This window comes from Cajanus cajan, chromosome 9 (genome assembly GCF_000230855.2).
Source record: "Cajanus cajan strain Asha chromosome 9, NIPB_CcT2T_4, whole genome shotgun sequence".
Lineage (NCBI taxonomy): Eukaryota > Viridiplantae > Streptophyta > Magnoliopsida > Fabales > Fabaceae > Cajanus > Cajanus cajan.
Genome location: NC_138525.1, coordinates 4,936,152 through 4,955,050, shown reverse-complemented (window position 1 = coordinate 4,955,050; position 18,899 = coordinate 4,936,152). Strand labels below are relative to the sequence as shown.

The 18,899-nt window shown below is 32.8% G+C and overlaps 4 protein-coding genes across 4 annotated transcripts; 2 read left to right on the top strand and 2 right to left on the bottom strand.

Annotated features, from left to right (window-relative positions):
* The first annotated feature begins 458 nt into the window (after positions 1-458).
* On the top strand, positions 459-3,849 carry LOC109796925 (serine/threonine protein phosphatase 2A 59 kDa regulatory subunit B' gamma isoform). Its single transcript, XM_020356784.3, has 2 exons — positions 459-2,038; positions 3,142-3,849. The coding sequence occupies exons 1-2, from the start codon at positions 806-808 to the stop codon at positions 3,529-3,531; spliced, it is 1,623 nt and encodes a 540-aa protein (XP_020212373.1). The 5' UTR covers positions 459-805; the 3' UTR covers positions 3,532-3,849.
* A 530-nt stretch (positions 3,850-4,379) lies between these two features.
* Positions 4,380-6,167, bottom strand: LOC109797690 (uncharacterized). The gene is made up of 2 exons (XM_020357801.3): positions 6,010-6,167; positions 4,380-5,051 (listed from the first exon to the last, which is right to left on the bottom strand). The coding sequence occupies exon 2, from the start codon at positions 4,997-4,999 to the stop codon at positions 4,562-4,564; it is 438 nt and encodes a 145-aa protein (XP_020213390.1). The 5' UTR covers positions 5,000-5,051; positions 6,010-6,167; the 3' UTR covers positions 4,380-4,561.
* Positions 6,168-7,552: 1,385 nt separating this feature from the next.
* Positions 7,553-14,522, top strand: LOC109797007 (Lycopene beta/epsilon cyclase protein). The gene is made up of 18 exons (XM_020356888.3): positions 7,553-7,832; positions 8,020-8,137; positions 8,227-8,414; positions 8,532-8,639; positions 9,412-9,476; positions 10,239-10,344; positions 10,733-10,816; positions 11,029-11,175; positions 11,256-11,384; positions 11,857-11,924; positions 12,538-12,571; positions 12,667-12,751; positions 12,920-12,987; positions 13,075-13,188; positions 13,270-13,305; positions 13,454-13,540; positions 13,862-13,953; positions 14,073-14,522. Exons 1-18 carry the CDS (start codon positions 7,704-7,706, stop codon positions 14,167-14,169), a joined length of 1,755 nt encoding a protein of 584 aa, XP_020212477.1. The 5' UTR covers positions 7,553-7,703; the 3' UTR covers positions 14,170-14,522.
* Positions 14,523-15,660: 1,138 nt separating this feature from the next.
* On the bottom strand, positions 15,661-18,605 carry LOC109797772 (coiled-coil protein). Its single transcript, XM_020357902.3, has 5 exons — positions 18,218-18,605; positions 18,009-18,133; positions 16,534-16,625; positions 16,095-16,181; positions 15,661-16,018 (listed from the first exon to the last, which is right to left on the bottom strand). Exons 1-5 carry the CDS (start codon positions 18,589-18,591, stop codon positions 15,914-15,916), a joined length of 783 nt encoding a protein of 260 aa, XP_020213491.1. The 5' UTR covers positions 18,592-18,605; the 3' UTR covers positions 15,661-15,913.
* Positions 18,606-18,899: the final 294 nt, after the last annotated feature.

Below are 18,899 nucleotides of genomic sequence, written 5' to 3'. Positions count from 1 at the left end.
CATTTTATATTTATAAAATAATTATAGGGAAAAATAAAATATGTATTACAATGTAAAATACTTTTACCTGATTATCTCATAACAAATAAACATTTATGATAAATATATTTAGTTTGATAAGTACTTACAAATCATACAATTTGAGTTAGTTAAAGTTGTAAAATATTTTACACTAACAATACATAAACTCTTCTAAATCAATAAACTAAATAAATAAATAAATATCAGTACTTAATAAAATGATACCAATTTAATTTACTTGACAATGTTATATGTTTTGTTCGATTTGTTTTAATATTATAAAATTTCAATTTTAAGAACTACTGTAATTTGATAAAATTTAAACGTTCAAATCAAAGCAGAAAAAATATAAAATTTGAAATATCAAAATCAGAATGTATTTTTTCAAAAAAAAAAAAAAAAAAAGAAAGGGTAACATTAGCTTTTTCCCACTAGGGCTAATCACTAATAGCCTGTGACCATTTTCCTACTTCAACTTCAATCTCTCCCTTTCTTCAACCCTCGTCGCACCTTCTCACCCTTTCTCAATGTAAGTGTTTTTCCACTTGTTCATTCCCTCAATTTCTTCAACTCCTCATACCCCCTCAATTTATGACTATACTTTTCACTCAGATTTTTCTGAGCTATGAGTTTCGAATTGGGGTATTTGTTCATGTTTAAACCCTACCCTTCCACGTGTTTCGTTAGCTGTTTTCGATAATGTTATTTATCAAGATTTTGAATCTTTGATTCTTTAGTAGAAAGTTGGGGTTGGGGTTTTTCTGGCTTTGGGGGTGCTCTAGATATGATTAAACAGATATTCGGTAAAATACCTCGCAAACCCTCAAAATCTTCTCATAATAATTCAAACGGTGAAGGAGGGATCAATGATGGTTTCTCACTGAACTCATCTTCTGGGACCAATTCCAATACCCTCTTGAAACCCAATTCAGTTTCTTCGAAATCTTCAAGCTCTGGTTCAGTTGGGTCTCGTTCTGGGAATGAGACTAGTGCTCAACAGTTTACAAATCAAACTAAGAAATCAGCTCCACCAACGGGTTCGGTAATGGCTTCTGCGGTTTATGAGGCTTTGCCTAGCTTTAGGGATGTTCCTAGCTCCGAGAAGCAGAATCTTTTTATTCGAAAGTTGAATATGTGCTGTGTTGTGTTTGATTTTAATGATCCTGCTAAGCATCTCAAAGAGAAGGACGTTAAGCGGCAAACTCTACTTGAGCTTGTTGACTACGTTTCGTCTGTGAATTCCAAGTTCAATGAGTTGGCGATGCAGGAGATGACGAAGATGGTGGCGACCAATTTGTTTCGTGCTTTGCCTTCTTCCAATCATGATGGGAAGTTGGCTGAAATCTGTGAACCTGAAGAGGAGGAACCTGTTATGGAACCGGCATGGCCTCATCTGCAGATTGTGTATGAATTTCTCTTTAGATTTGTGGCTTCACCAGAGACGGATGCTAAGCTTGCTAAAAGATACATTGATCATTCGTTTGTGTTGAGGCTGCTTGACCTTTTTGACTCAGAAGACCAAAGAGAGAGGGATTACCTGAAGACTATTCTCCACCGTATTTACGGGAAGTTCATGGTGCATCGGCCGTTCATTAGAAAAGCTATCAACAATATCTTTTACCGGTTCATATTTGAGACAGAGAAACACAGTGGGATTGCCGAGTTGCTAGAAATATTGGGCAGCATAATTAATGGTTTTGCTCTGCCTTTGAAAGAAGAGCATAAGCTGTTCCTTGTCCGGGCACTGATCCCACTTCACAAGCCCAAGTGCGTTGCTCTCTATCATCAACAACTTTCGTATTGCATTACTCAGTTTGTTGAGAAGGATGTCAAGCTGGCTGATACTGTGATAAAAGGCCTTTTGAAATATTGGCCAATAACTAATAGCACAAAGGAGGTAATGTTCCTTGGTGAGTTGGAGGAAGTTTTAGAGGCAACTCAAGCAGCAGAGTTTCAGCGATGTGTGATTCCATTATTTCGTCGAATTGGTAGATGCCTCAATAGCTTACACTTTCAGGTGCTTATGAAATTCACTCATCCACATCTTTTCTTTTCTGATGTCTGCATTCATTTGATTAGCATTTGCCAACACCAGTGACCACTCATTTCTGTATAGAGATTTCTGCGTTATTCATTTCCATTCCCACTTTGCTTCTCCTAGCTATCTTAGATGCTATCATTTATCTAATATTTGAATATTACTCAATCTTTATGACACTGACACCATTTTGCTCTCTCTCTCTCTCTCTCTCTCTCTCTCTCTGTGTGTGTGTGTGTGTGTGTGTGTGTGTGTGTGTGTGTGTTTGTTGCCAAGATAACCAAACTAAAATAGGACAGCATACAAATTTTGTTTTGACATGCTAAGAGAGGATTTTGTATGAATTAATATGGCAAGAGCAAGAAACTAGGTGGTTTGAAGGCTTTTTGAATGTACTAGTGTAAAATAAGATTTAAGTGCTAAGCGGATGGCTGTGTAGTGATGTAGTACCTCAATCAGGAATCTAGATTTGGTTTCATCTTTCAAGTATCAAGCTTTCATATTTTGAATTTACAAGTCATAATGTGAGTGGTGGTTGAATTTTTACATGTGTTGGACATAGAAGTCAAACTGCATATGTTTATTCATAAGATTTTGAATGATGACTGACGGTCTATGTTTAATGAACAAGCTAGTTAAATATAACAAATGGAAAAGAGATTTCATTTTATGATGTTCAAATCTAACAAAATAATAAAATCCAATTGAGCTGCTGTAGCAATAGCATGCAAATTGAATGGATAATGCAATGGACAAATTTGTTAGTGCATTCAACCATAAATTTATCTTAAGTTATTCATAAATATATGGTTGTCTTTGATATATAGCATTTGATATGTTCATATGGTTGACTTTTATGTTAAAACTTGTATTTGGGACAACTATGGAATTCGCAAATGTTTGTTTTGTATTATGAACCGCATTGCTATGCATACTTAAGTTTTATTATCTGTAATCAGTCTCAAAGATTCAAAGAAGCAATGAAACATAGCTTAAGTGCAACTTGTGAAGCATTTGTTAAAATTAAAATTTACCTAGTATTTAGTGAATTAGATTTGATGTGGACTTGCTTCTGTTGGCAGGTAGCTGAACGAGCTCTGTTTCTGTGGAACAATGATCATATTCGAAATTTGATCTTACAAAACTGCAAAGTGATACTGCCTATAATCTTCCCTGCTTTGGAGAGAAATATACGGGGCCATTGGAACCCAGCTGTTCAGAGTTTGACTATGAATGTTAAAAAAATATTCTCTGAAGCTGACCAGGCACTTTTTGATGAATGCTTGATGAGATTCCAAGAAGAAGAAATCAAGAATAAGGAGAACCAAGAAAAGCGAGAATCCATATGGAGACAACTGGAAGATGTTGCTGCAGCTAATGCTGTGAGCAATGAGGCCGTCCTTGTTTCAAGGTTTGTATCCTCTGTTGCAATTGCCACCAGTGCGAATCAATTGGCAACTGCAGGTGGTTGAGAGCCATCAGAGATCCGAATTGTTTGTTGCTATGACCCCATGGTGAGGAACACAGGTGAATGGGGGTTGATGTGGATATCAGGCTGCTCCTTGTTTCTGGGCTTTTTGTCTCCCATCATTTGTTCTGGAATCATGGGTTGTATGTACCATAAGTACTGTAGTTTATAATAGGCAGTGTTTGTTTAGAAGTCTAGCCATTGAGATTATGCAGTGATACAAAAGCAATCCTTTCCTTTTGCCACCTTTCTGTAATTTTAACATTGGTAGTTTCTATTTCTTTTAGCCTTTTGCAGATAAAGATTCCAATCCTTGTTCATATTTACTGGTTTCTCTGACAGTTATCTGTTCTTCGCTGGCTGAATTTACTGTCATAGTGGATCCATTTTTATTTCAAGAGAGACAATACACGTTCGGAACTTGGTGCTTTTCATTGGGGCTTTTCTTACTTCAGCTTTTTGGATTGGGTTTTTTGGGATCTGGCTCTTTTCAAAGAATGAAATTATTTGATATCTCTCCCCCCACCTCTCCTTGCCCCCACCCAAAGAGTGCTTTGCCGATTCTAGAGTTGCACCTACAGCTCGAAGTTAATACGTTTCCCCGGATGTTAATAAAAGGATGTTTCTTACTTGTACACGTTTGCATTTTTTAAAAAAAATATTCTTGTTGATAGAAAGCATTGAAAAATAACTAGCATCTGTGGGCTTAAAGCTATTATGCGCTCGCAGAGTTAAATGTTCTAGTTTGAATTTATGGACATTTGTGATTTTACATCACGTTTGGAGGACAATTCCATGAAGTTGGTCTAGTTGAAACTATAGGTAAGTCTTGCTTTGCAGAGAAACAAAACATGGAAAAGATCAGCAGAAACATTTAGTATTAATTCTTCTAAAAGATAACAAATTATCACAAACATTCACCAAATACATTGGTAGTACACTATAAAATGGAAAACTAAAACTGTAAAACACATGTATCACTTAAAACATCCAAATAAGATGTGCATGTTACTTTAAGTAGCCACCATACAGCATCATCGATGATCATCACCATATGCTCTGAAACTATAACGTTCTTGATATGGACCATTGAACCACAGGTCAGCCTCAAACCACTTAGGGTACCGGACCAAGTCCCCTGCCACAAATTGCATGAAACGCTTGCTCCCTTCAGGCACAACTCTCACTTCCCCTTCTTCGATGTACACCAGTTGGTCTACCTGCCAGTCCCAGGGCAACCTGCTTTTCCCAGTCTTCCACACTGACCATTTTGAAACTCCAAGCTCAGCTAGTCTCTCAGTAGACACTTTTCTTTCCACTTTCACATTGTACAATTCCTCCAAGGTTTTCTCTATCCTCATTGCTTTTATGCAACACCTTCCTTTAGAAGAATAACCAGACTTTCTGAAATCCCTGGAACCATTGCTGAGAGGAGAATAGGTGATGACTGATGTTGTCAACAAGCTTGCCATGCTTGTTAACAGTTTACACTCAATGTGCTTCACTTGCCAAAATAGCACAAATCTGCAAGAAAGATTTTAAGAAATTCAGAGACTTCCAATTTTAATGATGAGCATTGAGTAAAAGTTCCAAAAGTAACCAACCAACAACAAATGCCTCTTGAATTCCCACAAGTAATCTCTGTTAATTTTTAACTGCAAAGGGGGAAATTTATTTTGACGATGCTATAACCTTCTGTTGATTCCATAGTAGCAAGCGGTTATGCTGCTCAGTCTTTTTCTTTTCCTAAGTGGGTTTGTCTATTCTATTTTTGTTTTTTGCCGTGTCTGTTCTATATGGCTACAAAGGAAACAATTTTCCAGTTTTTCTTGAAAATTTGAAAAGCCAAAATCACATTGAGTGCATTTTTAGATAAACTTTTCCATAAATACTTCTAAAAAAAGAGGAAATGAAATTAGTTTCTCTACAAAATAAAACTAGCTTGTACATAAGTTGAAAAACATATTTTGAATAAGTTAATATGAGATTAATTTATGCATAAGTTAATCTTAACTTTTGAATAAACTTATTTCATTTTTCTTTCTTATTTTCTATTACTATAAGTGTTTATACACAAGTTTATCGAAAGATAAACATAATGATCATGGAAGAGATAACCTGAGTGAAGGCCTCCGTACATCTACACACTTTGTAACCCACAACAACGAAATGGAAATGGAGCGGATAAATGAATAACAACAAAAATTCAGAAAATCATCAATGTTTCACCTCCTGTTGTTTAAGGTGCTAATTGCCATTCACTTAGAAATGATGTCATACATAAAAAACACACAAGAAATCTTCAGACTCCAAAGCACACAAATCAATCACAAATGTAAAAACACTGGTTATCTAATTAGGGTTTCCATACTTGATAAGCTCCGCTGCTCTGTTTTGGCACGATTCGAAAAAGCACCAACTAAGAAGAGCATGAAAAAAAAAACGGCACAAAACAAAACTTGATTAAAGTTTGAGGCTTTACCTATTCAAAAACAAGCGCAGATCCGAAGATGCAGCAGCGACTTTCGCTTGGTTAAACGATAAACCCTCTCGTGAGGTTTATCCTCAAAAGCTGAAACCTTAAAGCACAAGGAGTGATGACTGAAGTCTTTATCTTCTTTTTTTCTTTTTAATAAAAAAAAGTACTACTAAATTGATATGAAATATGAAATAATTATTTCTATGTTAAAAATATAAGTTTTTTATTTTATATTTTCACTTGACTTATCTTTTATTTTTTATAGTTTAAAATAAATATTTTTATTTGTAAAAAAATTTAACTTCTTTAAATTTTAAAATTTATTTCAATTGATCTTTAAATTTTATCTTATTAACAAATAGACATCATAAAATTGAATTTAATTATAATTTATTTTTAAATTTTACTATTTTTATAAATAAATATCTTGATTGTAATTTTATCTTAATTAAGTTTTTTTTGTTGTATATTTCTTATATTACATTGATTAAATTACTAAGATAAAAAATATCAATTATTTATTTATTTTAAATCACACTTATTTATTAATTTTTTGGTACATATATATTAATTTTATTTTCATATATTAAAATACAATATAATTTAGAAGAAGAGGAAAAATTAAATAAAGACTTCTTTTTATTACTTTTATCATTCTTTTTTATTTTTATTTTTTTAAACATATTTTTATTATATTTTGAAAAAAATAATTGTAACATAAAAAAAAATTAGTGAATGATTGATATTTAAGATAAATAATTTAACTCTAAATTAATAATATAAAAATTTTATAAAAATAATAATTTATCAAATGTCAAAATGAATTAGAATGAAATTAAAATTAATAATGTTTATTTGTAAAAGAAGTAAAGTTCAAGGATTAATTAAAACAAAATTAAAATTCATGGTATCTATTTACAAATTAGATAAAATTTAAGGATTGATTAAGATAAAATAAAAGTTTATGATGTCTATTTATAAATATAAAAAAAAGAGTAAAATTTAAGATGGTTGATTACTTTTTTTAAAAAAATATTTTAACCTTATTTCTAATAAATTATTTTTCCCATTTTATGAAATTTCCGATTCCTAAAACATAAAAAATTAAAAGATAATAAATAAATTTATGTCAAGAAAGAAATAAAAAAGACAAATTAGAATATAATGTTAATTCTTTTATATTATCATTTAATTATACAATGCCGTTACGTTGACTTTATAATTTTAAAATAATTATTTTAATAATATTAAGATAAAATACTTTTTTATTTCATTTTTCATTTTTATTTTTATAAGATAAAAATATGAATTAAAAATATAATTTAGTATAAATATTATTAAATATTAATTATAATATTATCTATATTTAATATTTAAATCATAATTACGGAGTTTATAAAATCAAAAAATTAAAATTACATTTTAGAAATAAATTACAAATTAGATATTATAGCATCAAATAATATTTAGCCTCTTTTGTATCTACCTACTACAACACAAAAATCTGTCTTTTAAGGAAAGGAAAGGAAAGGACAGACAGACAGTTTTGGTGGTTGAACGTGTTCACTTGTGGTGCGCAATTTTTTTGTCTATTCAATGATGATAATTGATAAACGAAACACATAAGAAGACCCCAAAACGAGTTCCTTTACTTTATTGCTCACTTCTTCATCTAAAACTTTTTAGTTTCTTTTGTTATGTTATTGCCTCGGCTTCAACCCATGAATGGAATATCTCACCTCACAGTGGGAACTTCATTCCCACTCAACAAATGCAGCCGAAGACCCCTCCTTTTGAGACCACAAGCTGTTCCCTCCAGAACCCAGGTACCTATTCTTTGTAACAAGTCCAAGTGAAGATTCACTTTATTTTAAATTTAATTTTTTTTTATACTTTTTTATGCTGTCATCCATGTACTTTTGTGATCATTTCTTTTAAAACTCATGTTTGACTTTGTAAAAATTATACACTTAAAGTGTATCAAAATTAAACTCATTTATTTTACTTTTTTAGAGGATAATGGAGAGTGTTTCAGTGAGTGGAGAAGTTGGTGGTGCTGGTGGAGCATACTCATATGAAGCCTTGAAAAGATTAGACCAACTATGGTCAAGCATATGCTCGGCTCAAGAAGGTTCGTGTCATACAATGATTAAATTTCTTATGCCCTTTAGGAAATGAGACTATACTATGTTTGGTAATTTTCTTATGTTTACATTGCAGTTGTGCAAGAGCCTCAGAAAGTTGTCTCTACCATCCCAAGCTTGTTTCGCTCATCTGAACTTGCTGACAAAGCAGAAGGCTCCTATGATGTGTTGGTGTGTGGTGGCACTCTGGGAATCTTCATTGCCACAGCCTTGTGTGCCAGGGGTCTTCGAGTTGCCATTGTGGAAAGGAATGTACTAAAAGGGGTAATTTTAGTGGCATTAATTGAGATATCAACATTCAATCCTATGCAGAAAAGACTCGATAAATTCTTTGAAAGGTCGAATTCATTTTGAGTTGTTATGTGTTGTTTTGTCCATTAGAGAGAGCAAGAATGGAATATATCAAGAAAGGAGCTTTTGGAACTTGTAGAAGTTGGAGTATTGGAAGAAGATGATATTGAAAGAGCCACAGCAGTAAAATTCAATCCTGTAATTCCTGAACTAAAGGGTATTATTATCAAACAGTACCAAAAGTTAGTGTGTTATCTACTTACTAACAGAATATATTTAGCTGTCAGTCCCAAAAGAAAAGACCCAACAGTGTCTAATTTTGTATAGAAACTTGAAAAGGTGAAACTCACGCAAGCTTTGCAAGGTAGAGAAAAATGAACTACCATGGAAGTCTTGCTCTTAATTTCGCTATTATATCATGACATTAGATGAGATAATGGTAGATAAATGTTTTATTATTAATAACGTCCTTGAATATTAATTCAAAGTACTTTCTTAAGTTATGCATGCGTGACTTTGAATCAATTATAGTACTTATGAAAGCATATGACTTGTATGTTACAATTACAAAGGATTGAACCCCTGAATACTTTTTTCATTCTATTTAAAATCATTCATTTTTTCTTGCACTTCAAAATTAAGAATTTCTGCATTTTCTTGCTAAAATTAGAATTCCTGAGTACACAAGACCACTGCTTACTTATTAAGAAGTATTAGATTTAATACTTCAATGTAATTTCCAAACTCTGAATATTTTTTGTTCCTCAAAGAACATTAAATCACCAACGGTTTCTTTCTCCTATGGGCAAAAAGCTATATTACAAATGGCATAACTATGTCTCAAATATTTCCTTCAGGCCAAGTCTTCTTTTCTAAACTCTCTAGATTTCATGCTTCCTACTCTCCCCTTTATTTTATTTCTAATTTATTTTTCACTAAATCTGATGTGGAAATTTCATTAACAATGCAGAATAGATGTGGATTTGGAAGAAAAGGGGATATCTGGGTCAACGACATACTTAACCTCGGTGTTTCGTCAGTCTCCTTCCTATAAACTGATTTGATATTCCAGTAAAGAATTATAATAACTGCTTTCTTCCATTTCAATTGCGAATGAATAATTGAATCTATTTTCTTATCTAGTTAAAAAATTTCCTTTCTATTCCGTCTGATTTGGCAATTATGTGTAGAATGTGTTAGTAGGCTTAGCTTGAATGTCTTGTTTGTCTAAAAATCCCTTGGCACTTTGAACTCATAGCCTTCTTGCTTATATACCCTTTAACTTATTTCTAAACCCACTAATGTGAGGCTTGTTCTCTACTAGCAATGAACAATATGCAGTTTCAATTGCTTTAGTGCATGCTTGGATTATATAAATTTTGGAGAAAATCACTTTTCTCTTAGTAAGAGTTGGATTATAACCTATTTTAAATACAAAATAAACTAACTCAAATATGTACTTAATTGGTATATTTTGCACATCCCCTTCAAGATTGGACTGAAAATCTGCTGTAGCAGTTCCGATGTATTATTTCTAAGTAATGTGCAACCAGACGCAAAGAAAAGCTTGAATTATTTTGATGAATGCTTCCATAATTCTAGTGGCTGTATTATGTTTTACTAGCAATGCACAGAGAACATTTTTGAATATCTATCAGGGCTTAACTCTTTGAAACAAGTATTTCATTTTAACTATAGGTGCAGAGTTTAAAATGAAGTAATTGAATTTGAGTATGAATTTGAAACAAGTATTGCCTTTGCAAATCATAATAATTTTTTTTCTATTTGCTATTGCAGACCAGAAAAGCTTATAGAGATTGTAAAGACACGGTTTATCTCCCTTGGTGGAGTTATTTTTGAGGGGTGCGGTGTCTCCTCCATTAATGTATATGAGGATGCTGCAGTGAGTTTTCCTTAACTTTTAGAACTAGTTATTCTAGCGCAATCATAAGTGTTAATTTATTATGATTGATGAATTCTATCATTGATGAATTATCATAGTTGCACGAAGCAATTATAGGCTATGTAACCAATACGGATGTTTTATATGTTGCATTGCCGTATATATATTCACATTTATTAACACCATCTAACTGTGGATAAGTATCAAAAGATTTACATAAAAAAAGTTACACACTGTACCAGAAAAAAGAGTTACACAGATGAAACATGGGAGCATGGAATATATGAACCTGGCATTGAAATGGAAATCTTAAAGTACTTTTTAATTTATGGGACTGAAGAATGATAATGTTTATTAAGCATCAATGTATGTATGTTTTTGTTTTCAGGTTCTGAAACTTTCTGGGGACAAAATATTATCATCTCGTCTTATAATTGATGCCATGGGGAACTTCTCCCCTGTTGTAAAACAGGTCAGGAAAATATTTTTTACTCATTTCATTCTTACAGATTTAGTCTATGATTTTCATCATGTTTTCATTTTCACACATTAAAAAATTCTATTCATTGTCTACATATGCTAACTTGATTTAACAATTACATAAGTAACTACTGAATATTAAAAATTGAAATTAAAACATTTTCCCTAAGCTTCTTCCAAGTGTCATGTTCAATAATTTTACAGATAAGAGGTGGGAGGAAGCCTGATGGTGTTTGCCTTGTTGTTGGAACATGTGCACGTGGCTTTGAAACAAACTCCACTAGTGATGTTATTTTCAGCAGTTCATCAATAAAGAAAGTTGGAGATTCAAAAGCACAATTATTTTGGGAGGTATATTTTACTATATTAATAGAAATAGTATCCCCATAGTCATACTCTATTTTTAAGAACCTTCACTGAAATCTTCACAGGCATTTCCAGCAGGCTCGGGTCCTTTTGATCGTACCACTTATATGTTTACTTATGTGGAACCTCAACCTGGATCCCCGAAATTGGAAGATTTATTAGAAGAGTACTGGGATTTGATGCCAGAATATCAGGTTAGTTTTCTTTTCTCTGTCATGTTCTCTTATGTCTCTAGAAATTTTTTTCCACTTTGGAGGACAGTTTATTCTTCCCCTTGTTTGTGCTTTTTTTCTAGAAAAATACTAACTACAATATGAAGTGAAAAGATTTTTTTATTCAATTTCCTGTACTTAACAACGGAATGGAAATCTCTGTATCACTCATCAAGTCACAATTTTTTTTTGTTTACCCTTCTGTTATGTTACTGATCAATTCCAGTTTCGTGTGGCATATTATCCTTACCTTTTTTCTGTTTCTTTAGATAGTTTCTATGCAATCAGTTCTGTAGTGACTATGCTAATCTATCAAGTTTTACACCATTCAATCTTTTTTTTTTTAATTCATATACGCTACCAAAAATCTGGATTTGACCTGATGCATTCTTTTATACTAGTGTTCTACTGCTCTCAGCTTTACTGATGTCAATTTGCAATTTTTATGTTATAGGGTGTTTTACTTGACAATTTAGAGATACTGCGAGTTATTTATGGAATTTTTCCCACATTTCGCGAGAGGTATTAATTTGTATTAAAATATGTATGTACATACTAGTTGATAATTTCTACTATATGCTTCCAATTACTGTCTTATCACACAGACACACAATATGTCGTTTTTTTTTTGGCTCAAGTTCTAGCTTCTCTTAATATCGACACATGAAGGCAATTCGTCCAGTTGTTTGATTTTGAAGATTTTGATACTATTGGTTAAAACATATCATTCATTTAATTCTTTGTCTTTTACGATTCAAGGTTCCTGTAAGAATTTGAACCGTGTAATGTGCATGACATCTTACCGTGAAAGCTAATAAATAAGCTAACTTTGAATCTCCTTATGCCTGTTTCAGAATGTTTCTCTAGGAAATTTTCAAATTTTTCTTTGACTAACCTATCACTGCCGGACAATAGTTCATTAAGTGGAAATAAATGTAACATCCAACTTGTAATTGCTCCAGAACATGTAATGCACATGAGAAAATTATTTTTCAGCTTGAAGTGTTCTGGTTCTCTACCTAACAGATTAAATTTTCCTAGTTTTAAATTTTTTTCACATCTTACTTATATCTCTACCTATCATTTCTTTCAATATGACACCGTACAATGTTTGATGATATGGAGCACCTAGCAGTCCACTACCAGCTGCTTTTAGCAGAGTTTTACAGGTAAATTACATTTTCCACTTATGAAGCCTCTATAAAATTAAGTCACCCACGATCTAAAAACTAATATTAAAGCAATGAAGCTTCATTCTCTGTAGTTTGGTGATGCTAGTGGCATACAATCACCTGTTTCATTTGGTGGATTTGGAAGTTTGACCAGGCACCTTGGGAGACTGTCAGCTGGTAAGCCTTTCAGTGAATTTCGAACTTCTGATTATATTTTTGGCTGAAAATGATTTGGTAAGTTATTTATTCAAACAAGTAACAACTAACAACAATATGATGAAGGGAAGAAAAAATAGGTACATTATTAAGATAATGTGATTCCCTTTTCAATTTGTTCTAATGAAGGAATACATGAAGCAATCAACGGTGATTATCTCGACTCATACAACTTGTCTCTCCTGAACCCTTACATGGTACTTTCCAACTTTTCTAAAAGGTTTGACTGTTTCAGCAACTTTGCATGAAACTAAGGTACCTGACCAAGATTTTGTGTAATGCAGCCCAACTTGAGTGCTTCTTGGTTGTTCCAAAGAGCAATGTCAGCAAAGCAACAATCCGATGTTCCCGCAGATTTTATTAATGAACTTCTTTATACCAACTTTAGTTGTATGCAGGTAGTTTATTTCTCTCATGAATGAGGTTAATTTTTATGTACTTTCTTACTGTTGCTTCTATGTTATCTTTCACTATTGCAGAGGCTTGGGGATCCAGTTTTACGACCGTTTCTACAGGTGGACTTCTTTTACCAGTTTGAAACTCTGGATGTGTTTTTTGGTTTCTGAGATGTTCTTCCTAAAAGTTTTAAATAATTGAGATGAAAACTAATGTCAAATTTTAATAATTAATGACTGTCCTGAGAAATCATCTTATATATTACAGGATGTTGTACAATTTGGGCCACTTTCCAAGACATTGGGCCTGGTTATGTTAACAAATCCTCAAATACTCCCATCCATATTCAAACAGGTAATTCACGAGATTTTCTATCATTAACTTCTTCTTTCCTTTTTTTTTTTTTTTTTTCTTTCCAAGACTTTGCAAATATGAATGAATACTAAAAAGTGAAAAAGTAATAATGCAACCACCCCTCTTCCAATATGTTTGTGCTGATTTGCCTGAAATAGCTCGTAGCATAATTTATATATTCGTATCTATAGTTTCTCATATCATTTAAATAGACAAACAAACAACTAGCACCTAGTTGGAGGTCAATAAAAATATGGGGCATAAATAATTAGTGAAGCAACCTTTTCAATATAGGGGATTAAAATTTTTATCTTCCCTCAGGTTGGTATTCCTGTACTTCTTGATTGGTCAAGACATTTTGTGGGGCTTGGCTACTACACCCTTTTATCAACCTTTGCTGATCCTATTGTGAGGTAATAATCTTTACAAGGTCCTTCCTAAACCACTTATTAGCTTGGTTATTTATTCAACAAGCATATAACTCCAATAAAGAAACTCTTATATTTTATGCACATGTGCTATGTATTGCAAGGCCATTTTTGCATACATTTCCATCCAAGATGAGTTTCCAGTGGAAGCGGCATCTCGAGGCTTGGAAATATGGAGCTGGTCTAGATTACAAGTTATAGCAACTTCTTTTACGTTTGATTCAGACCAACCAACAATCTAGGGATGATGTGGTGGCATAAATGGTTTTAAGGCATTGGTTTTTCCCTCACACCCAATTTCATATGTGACAATTGTGGTTCTTCTCGAGATTTATTCTCTATTTCATTCATTCTTGATCAAGGCATAACTGAAAACTACTCGTGAGTTTGAGATATATCATTTAAATTGTCCATCGTGTGTTCCAAAAGGAAGCATCATGCAAGGAAGCATCGAATCAAACCACCAATACTTTCTAACTTTTCATTTGCACCAATATGTTCCATCCCTTATTTTCATGCAATAAAATGATATGTCTATATACGTTTCATCAAAATCCTTAGTGAGCTTATCATGTTAACATGATCATTTTAAAGAAAAAATAAACATGCAGCTAGTCTATAAAATTTTGTGTTTCACTACTTTCTGTGAACAATGCTAAGAAAAATAGAATAACTTTGTCGATCTGTATTACAAGATGTATGTCTACATTTTCCCACTTTTTTTTTTCTCGATGAACAACATCAATATCAACATGCCTTATGACACTTAAATGGTGGATTATCATTAATATGTTTAGTGGATTCAGCACTTCCTTTAATTTAGTTTCATCTCACCCTTATAACTTCTTCAAGAACCAATACTTCCTCTATTTTTTTTTCTATCCAACCATTTTAGAAGATACACAAATTAAGAAATATAATTAGTATTATCGTTTATATCAAAATTATTTTTAACTTCCTAAATTAATCTCAACTATTCGTTCATTTATGGTTAGTGTACAAGTATTTAAATAAAAGTAAAATATAATCAAAAGAACAATAATAATTGACATTGTCTTATGCGTGTTTTTTTTTTCATCTTGTTGCCAAAATCAAAACTGAATTCAAAATTGATTCTATTAAGTTTTACCAAACATGTTAGCACATTTTTTTTTCAAGCGTTGTTAGCTTCTGTAAACGGGATTCTACCTTGGCTATCTCTTATTCAAAAACAGTATAGATTATCACCCTAAACGATATTTTATGCGTCCCATGTTTGAGAAAATTCAATAATCATTTTTGATTATATGAATAATCAATTATTGCTATGATCAATTATAATTAAAATGTAATTTTATTTAAGTAAATTTGCTAATAAGCAATTCTAATATATTTAATTTCATTTAGATACAACAAAATGACCGATTTATGTAGTAAATCAACTTAAAAGAAAAAAAAAACTGTTAAAAAATAATCACTTCAAATTTTTAACTTCATAAAAACAGCTTATTTTTTAAGAAAGAAAAAAAATCACTTATAAATTGAGGTTATTATCTCAAATACACAACTTTTTATACAAATAACTTCTTTTCTTCCTACAAAAACAGCTTAAATGTGAAAATCTAATCTTCCTTATGGTTTCTAGATCTAGTCTACTTGAAAGAAGAAGAAAAATTGATGAGTTAACAAAAATAACCATATTTCACCATCGAGTACCATTTTAATTATTGACATACACTACTTCGTATTATTTTTAGAGTAATGATACATGTAAAACAAGTTGTAAATCATTATATTATTTTGTTATACAAATATCATTTTCCTTATTCTTACCCTCTGGCATGCTTCAACATTTACAGTCACAACAGCCAGAGGCATACTACATCCAATTTATCTATGTTTTGTTGCCCATGACATAATTTCCAAAGCAACTGAAGTAAAAGGAAAACAAATAAATTTGTAAATCTCAATCTGTTGTTTTTGCACCCCACATTTTAGATAGCTCCTTTACAAGAGTGTTCTGCTCAACATCTTTCTTTTCCATATGCCACTTTCTTGACATATTCTCAGCCTGTAAGTCCAACTTTTGGGTTAAGCCTGTGAATTGAAATTTTCAGAAATGTAAATAAATACAATTTAAAACTTACCCATATTTTGAAGGGAATAAATTGCTCTTTAATATTCTCAAGTTGTGGCTCAACATAGTCTTTTCCCTTAGTTTTGATGTCACCGACCTGTTACAACAACAAAAATTTCCGATAAAGAAGTCAACAAACTGAGATGTAAAGTTTATCTGGCAATATTGCCAATAAAGAGATCTATTAATACAAATGAAAAACCAAAGAAAAAGTCAAACAAGTATCGATATAAAATACGGAGGCTTAACGAAGAAGTTTTATGGTCCTAAATATGTCATTCAACATGATGAATAATTTATGAAGAATGACGAATGCAAATGGAACGAGGGAGGCATTCAATTGGTTTACTTAACTAATTAGAAAACAAACAAACAAACATGTATCAAGAGAGGGAGAGAAAAAATTGCATATTAAACTATAGGGTTAACATATAATTAACATCACTTACATTATGCAGCTCTAACTTGGATGTCACCATACCGAGTACCAATGCAGCTCCACCAAATACAATTGCAGTGGCAACAGCAAATGCCTTTCCGACTATAAGATTGGAAATTACAAAAATTGCATTAGAAAACTTGAGCATCATCTACAAAGAATCTGAAGAACTCTTTTTTTCCCTTGACATCATTATTGGTATAATAAGCACAACAAAATCAGAATAAAGTCATAAACCAACATCTGATAAAGTAAATAACCACCTGAAGGTGCAGGGAAATCAAGTAGAAAAAAATGGGGTTATTCCATGGATTCAATATCCCAAAATGGTAGGGTATCAATGCATTGTCTTCATTGCTATGGTGTCATTGGTGTGTATAAAATTAAGCACACAACATTACATGTATCAGTTGTGCAACTTCTCCAGATAATAGTTATAGTGCTATAGCAAGTGATATTGCATGCCGCTAATAATTAAAGACCCCATAAGTTTGTCCGTGAGTTCCTAAAGCCCAAAGCACTTTTCTACCGCTAAATTTTTTCATACTCTAAATCATACTTGTCCCAAAACAGAGTAGATAATGCCTGTTTTTGACTTTATTATTAACCCTACTACTACTACACAATCACCCCTAAAATATTTTATACAACAAAAGCAATTTCTGCTCAAATAGTATCCTCCTAATGCTTTCCCCTTTAAAACCACATATATTGTATGCCCAAGTCCCCCCCTCCCTAATTTACAATTCTATATTCAAAATATAAAACACTTCAACCTCAATCTGAAAAAAAAAATGCACCTCAAACAGCCTAAAGCTCCATACTTGAGGATGGTTCACTTAAACTCCCAAATATTGCTAATTTAATTTCACATACAATACAACCAGTAACCACAAGTTTCTCTACAGTTAAAAGGCTCAATGAAGGTTTAACTGTATTTGTTTAGTTGATGAGAAGCTCTTGAAGTATCACAACTATCCCTCCCTCAAATCATTAATACACTCTCTAGTCCCAACAAAATAACTTAAACTCCCCAACACCTCCCCCCTTTATACTACTGCACTAACTCAATCTGGTTAGACAAAATTGCTTAGTAGAAAGACCTGATTCTTAATATATTGTGATTTCAACTTTCACAAATTTAATCAAAGTTAAACACAGCATCAAGTTCTACAAAGTAATCTAGGATGACCATAAGCAACGTTGGCCTTATCTATACCCTCAATTTTCCATCAACCATTAGCTGCAACATATTCCAGTGTAAAATGTAACCTTGTCTAGTAGATACTGTCTCAACATTATACATATTCATCAGTGAGCAAAACAATTACTTTCCCTGATGTTGCATCAGAGAAACCATCTGTCTACAACTATTGAGAATTGCTTCAAACATTTACAAATTTCTAACACAACCCAAAAAGCAGAAATGAAAAAATAAGAGACTACAGCACACAGGAAAGCTAATGAGAGAAGAATGAACTGTACCATGTGCAAGCCCTTCGCCTGCAGCTTTTAACTTCTCCGGGTTAACATGGATAGCATACCGGTCATGACGCAATTCATTAGCCGTTGAGGCTGAAACCTTGTTTGCTGCTTCAGGCGGTTCCCACCTGTGAGAAAACATTATGCAAATGAAATTCGATACATGAGGTGAAGAGAATTAAAAAAATTGAAATAGAGAGTGATGAAGGAACCTTTTGGGGCCAAAGGTGACTTGGGGTAGGGAAAGGTAAGCACGGAGAGGATTGAGAGCGTCGGGGGATACGGAAGATTGGGTTTTGGGGTCAGAAGGAAGGACCCATTTGGAGGCAGAGAAGGAAGAAGAGGTGGCAGTGTCGTTTCTGAACACCTTGGAAGGAAGGGAGTGCCTCAGAACCTCGGGAAGCACGTCCGCAAGATCAAGTTCATGTCCTTCGTGAAGGTTAAGGTTGTCGTTGCTCTTAGGAAGACGCTTCTTTTCGGCTAATTTTCCTACGGCTTGTTTGGATTCCTGGAAGAAAAAGGCTGCTTCTTTCCCTGCTAACCTTCCCGCCAGAAAACTCATCTTCCGGATTGAAACTCTATTCATTGAAACTCTAAGTCTGAGTTGCCCCCAATTTATATGTTATCTTCAAAAGCATAAAAGAGAAAAAAAAAAAAATTCGTCCAGGAAGAATCTACTACGGATAGTAGTGACTAATCTCCTCGCTATGTTAGAGACACCTCAAAGAATGAGATAACTAGTCCCAAGATTTAACGCGACTGCATATACAAGGCACAAAATTCAAACTCCTGACCTTACTTAAGCGTGGGTCAACCTCTACCGCTGAATCACACGCTTGGAGTTGAAAAAAATATTTGACACAATAATACACAAACAACAATTTTAGATTACTC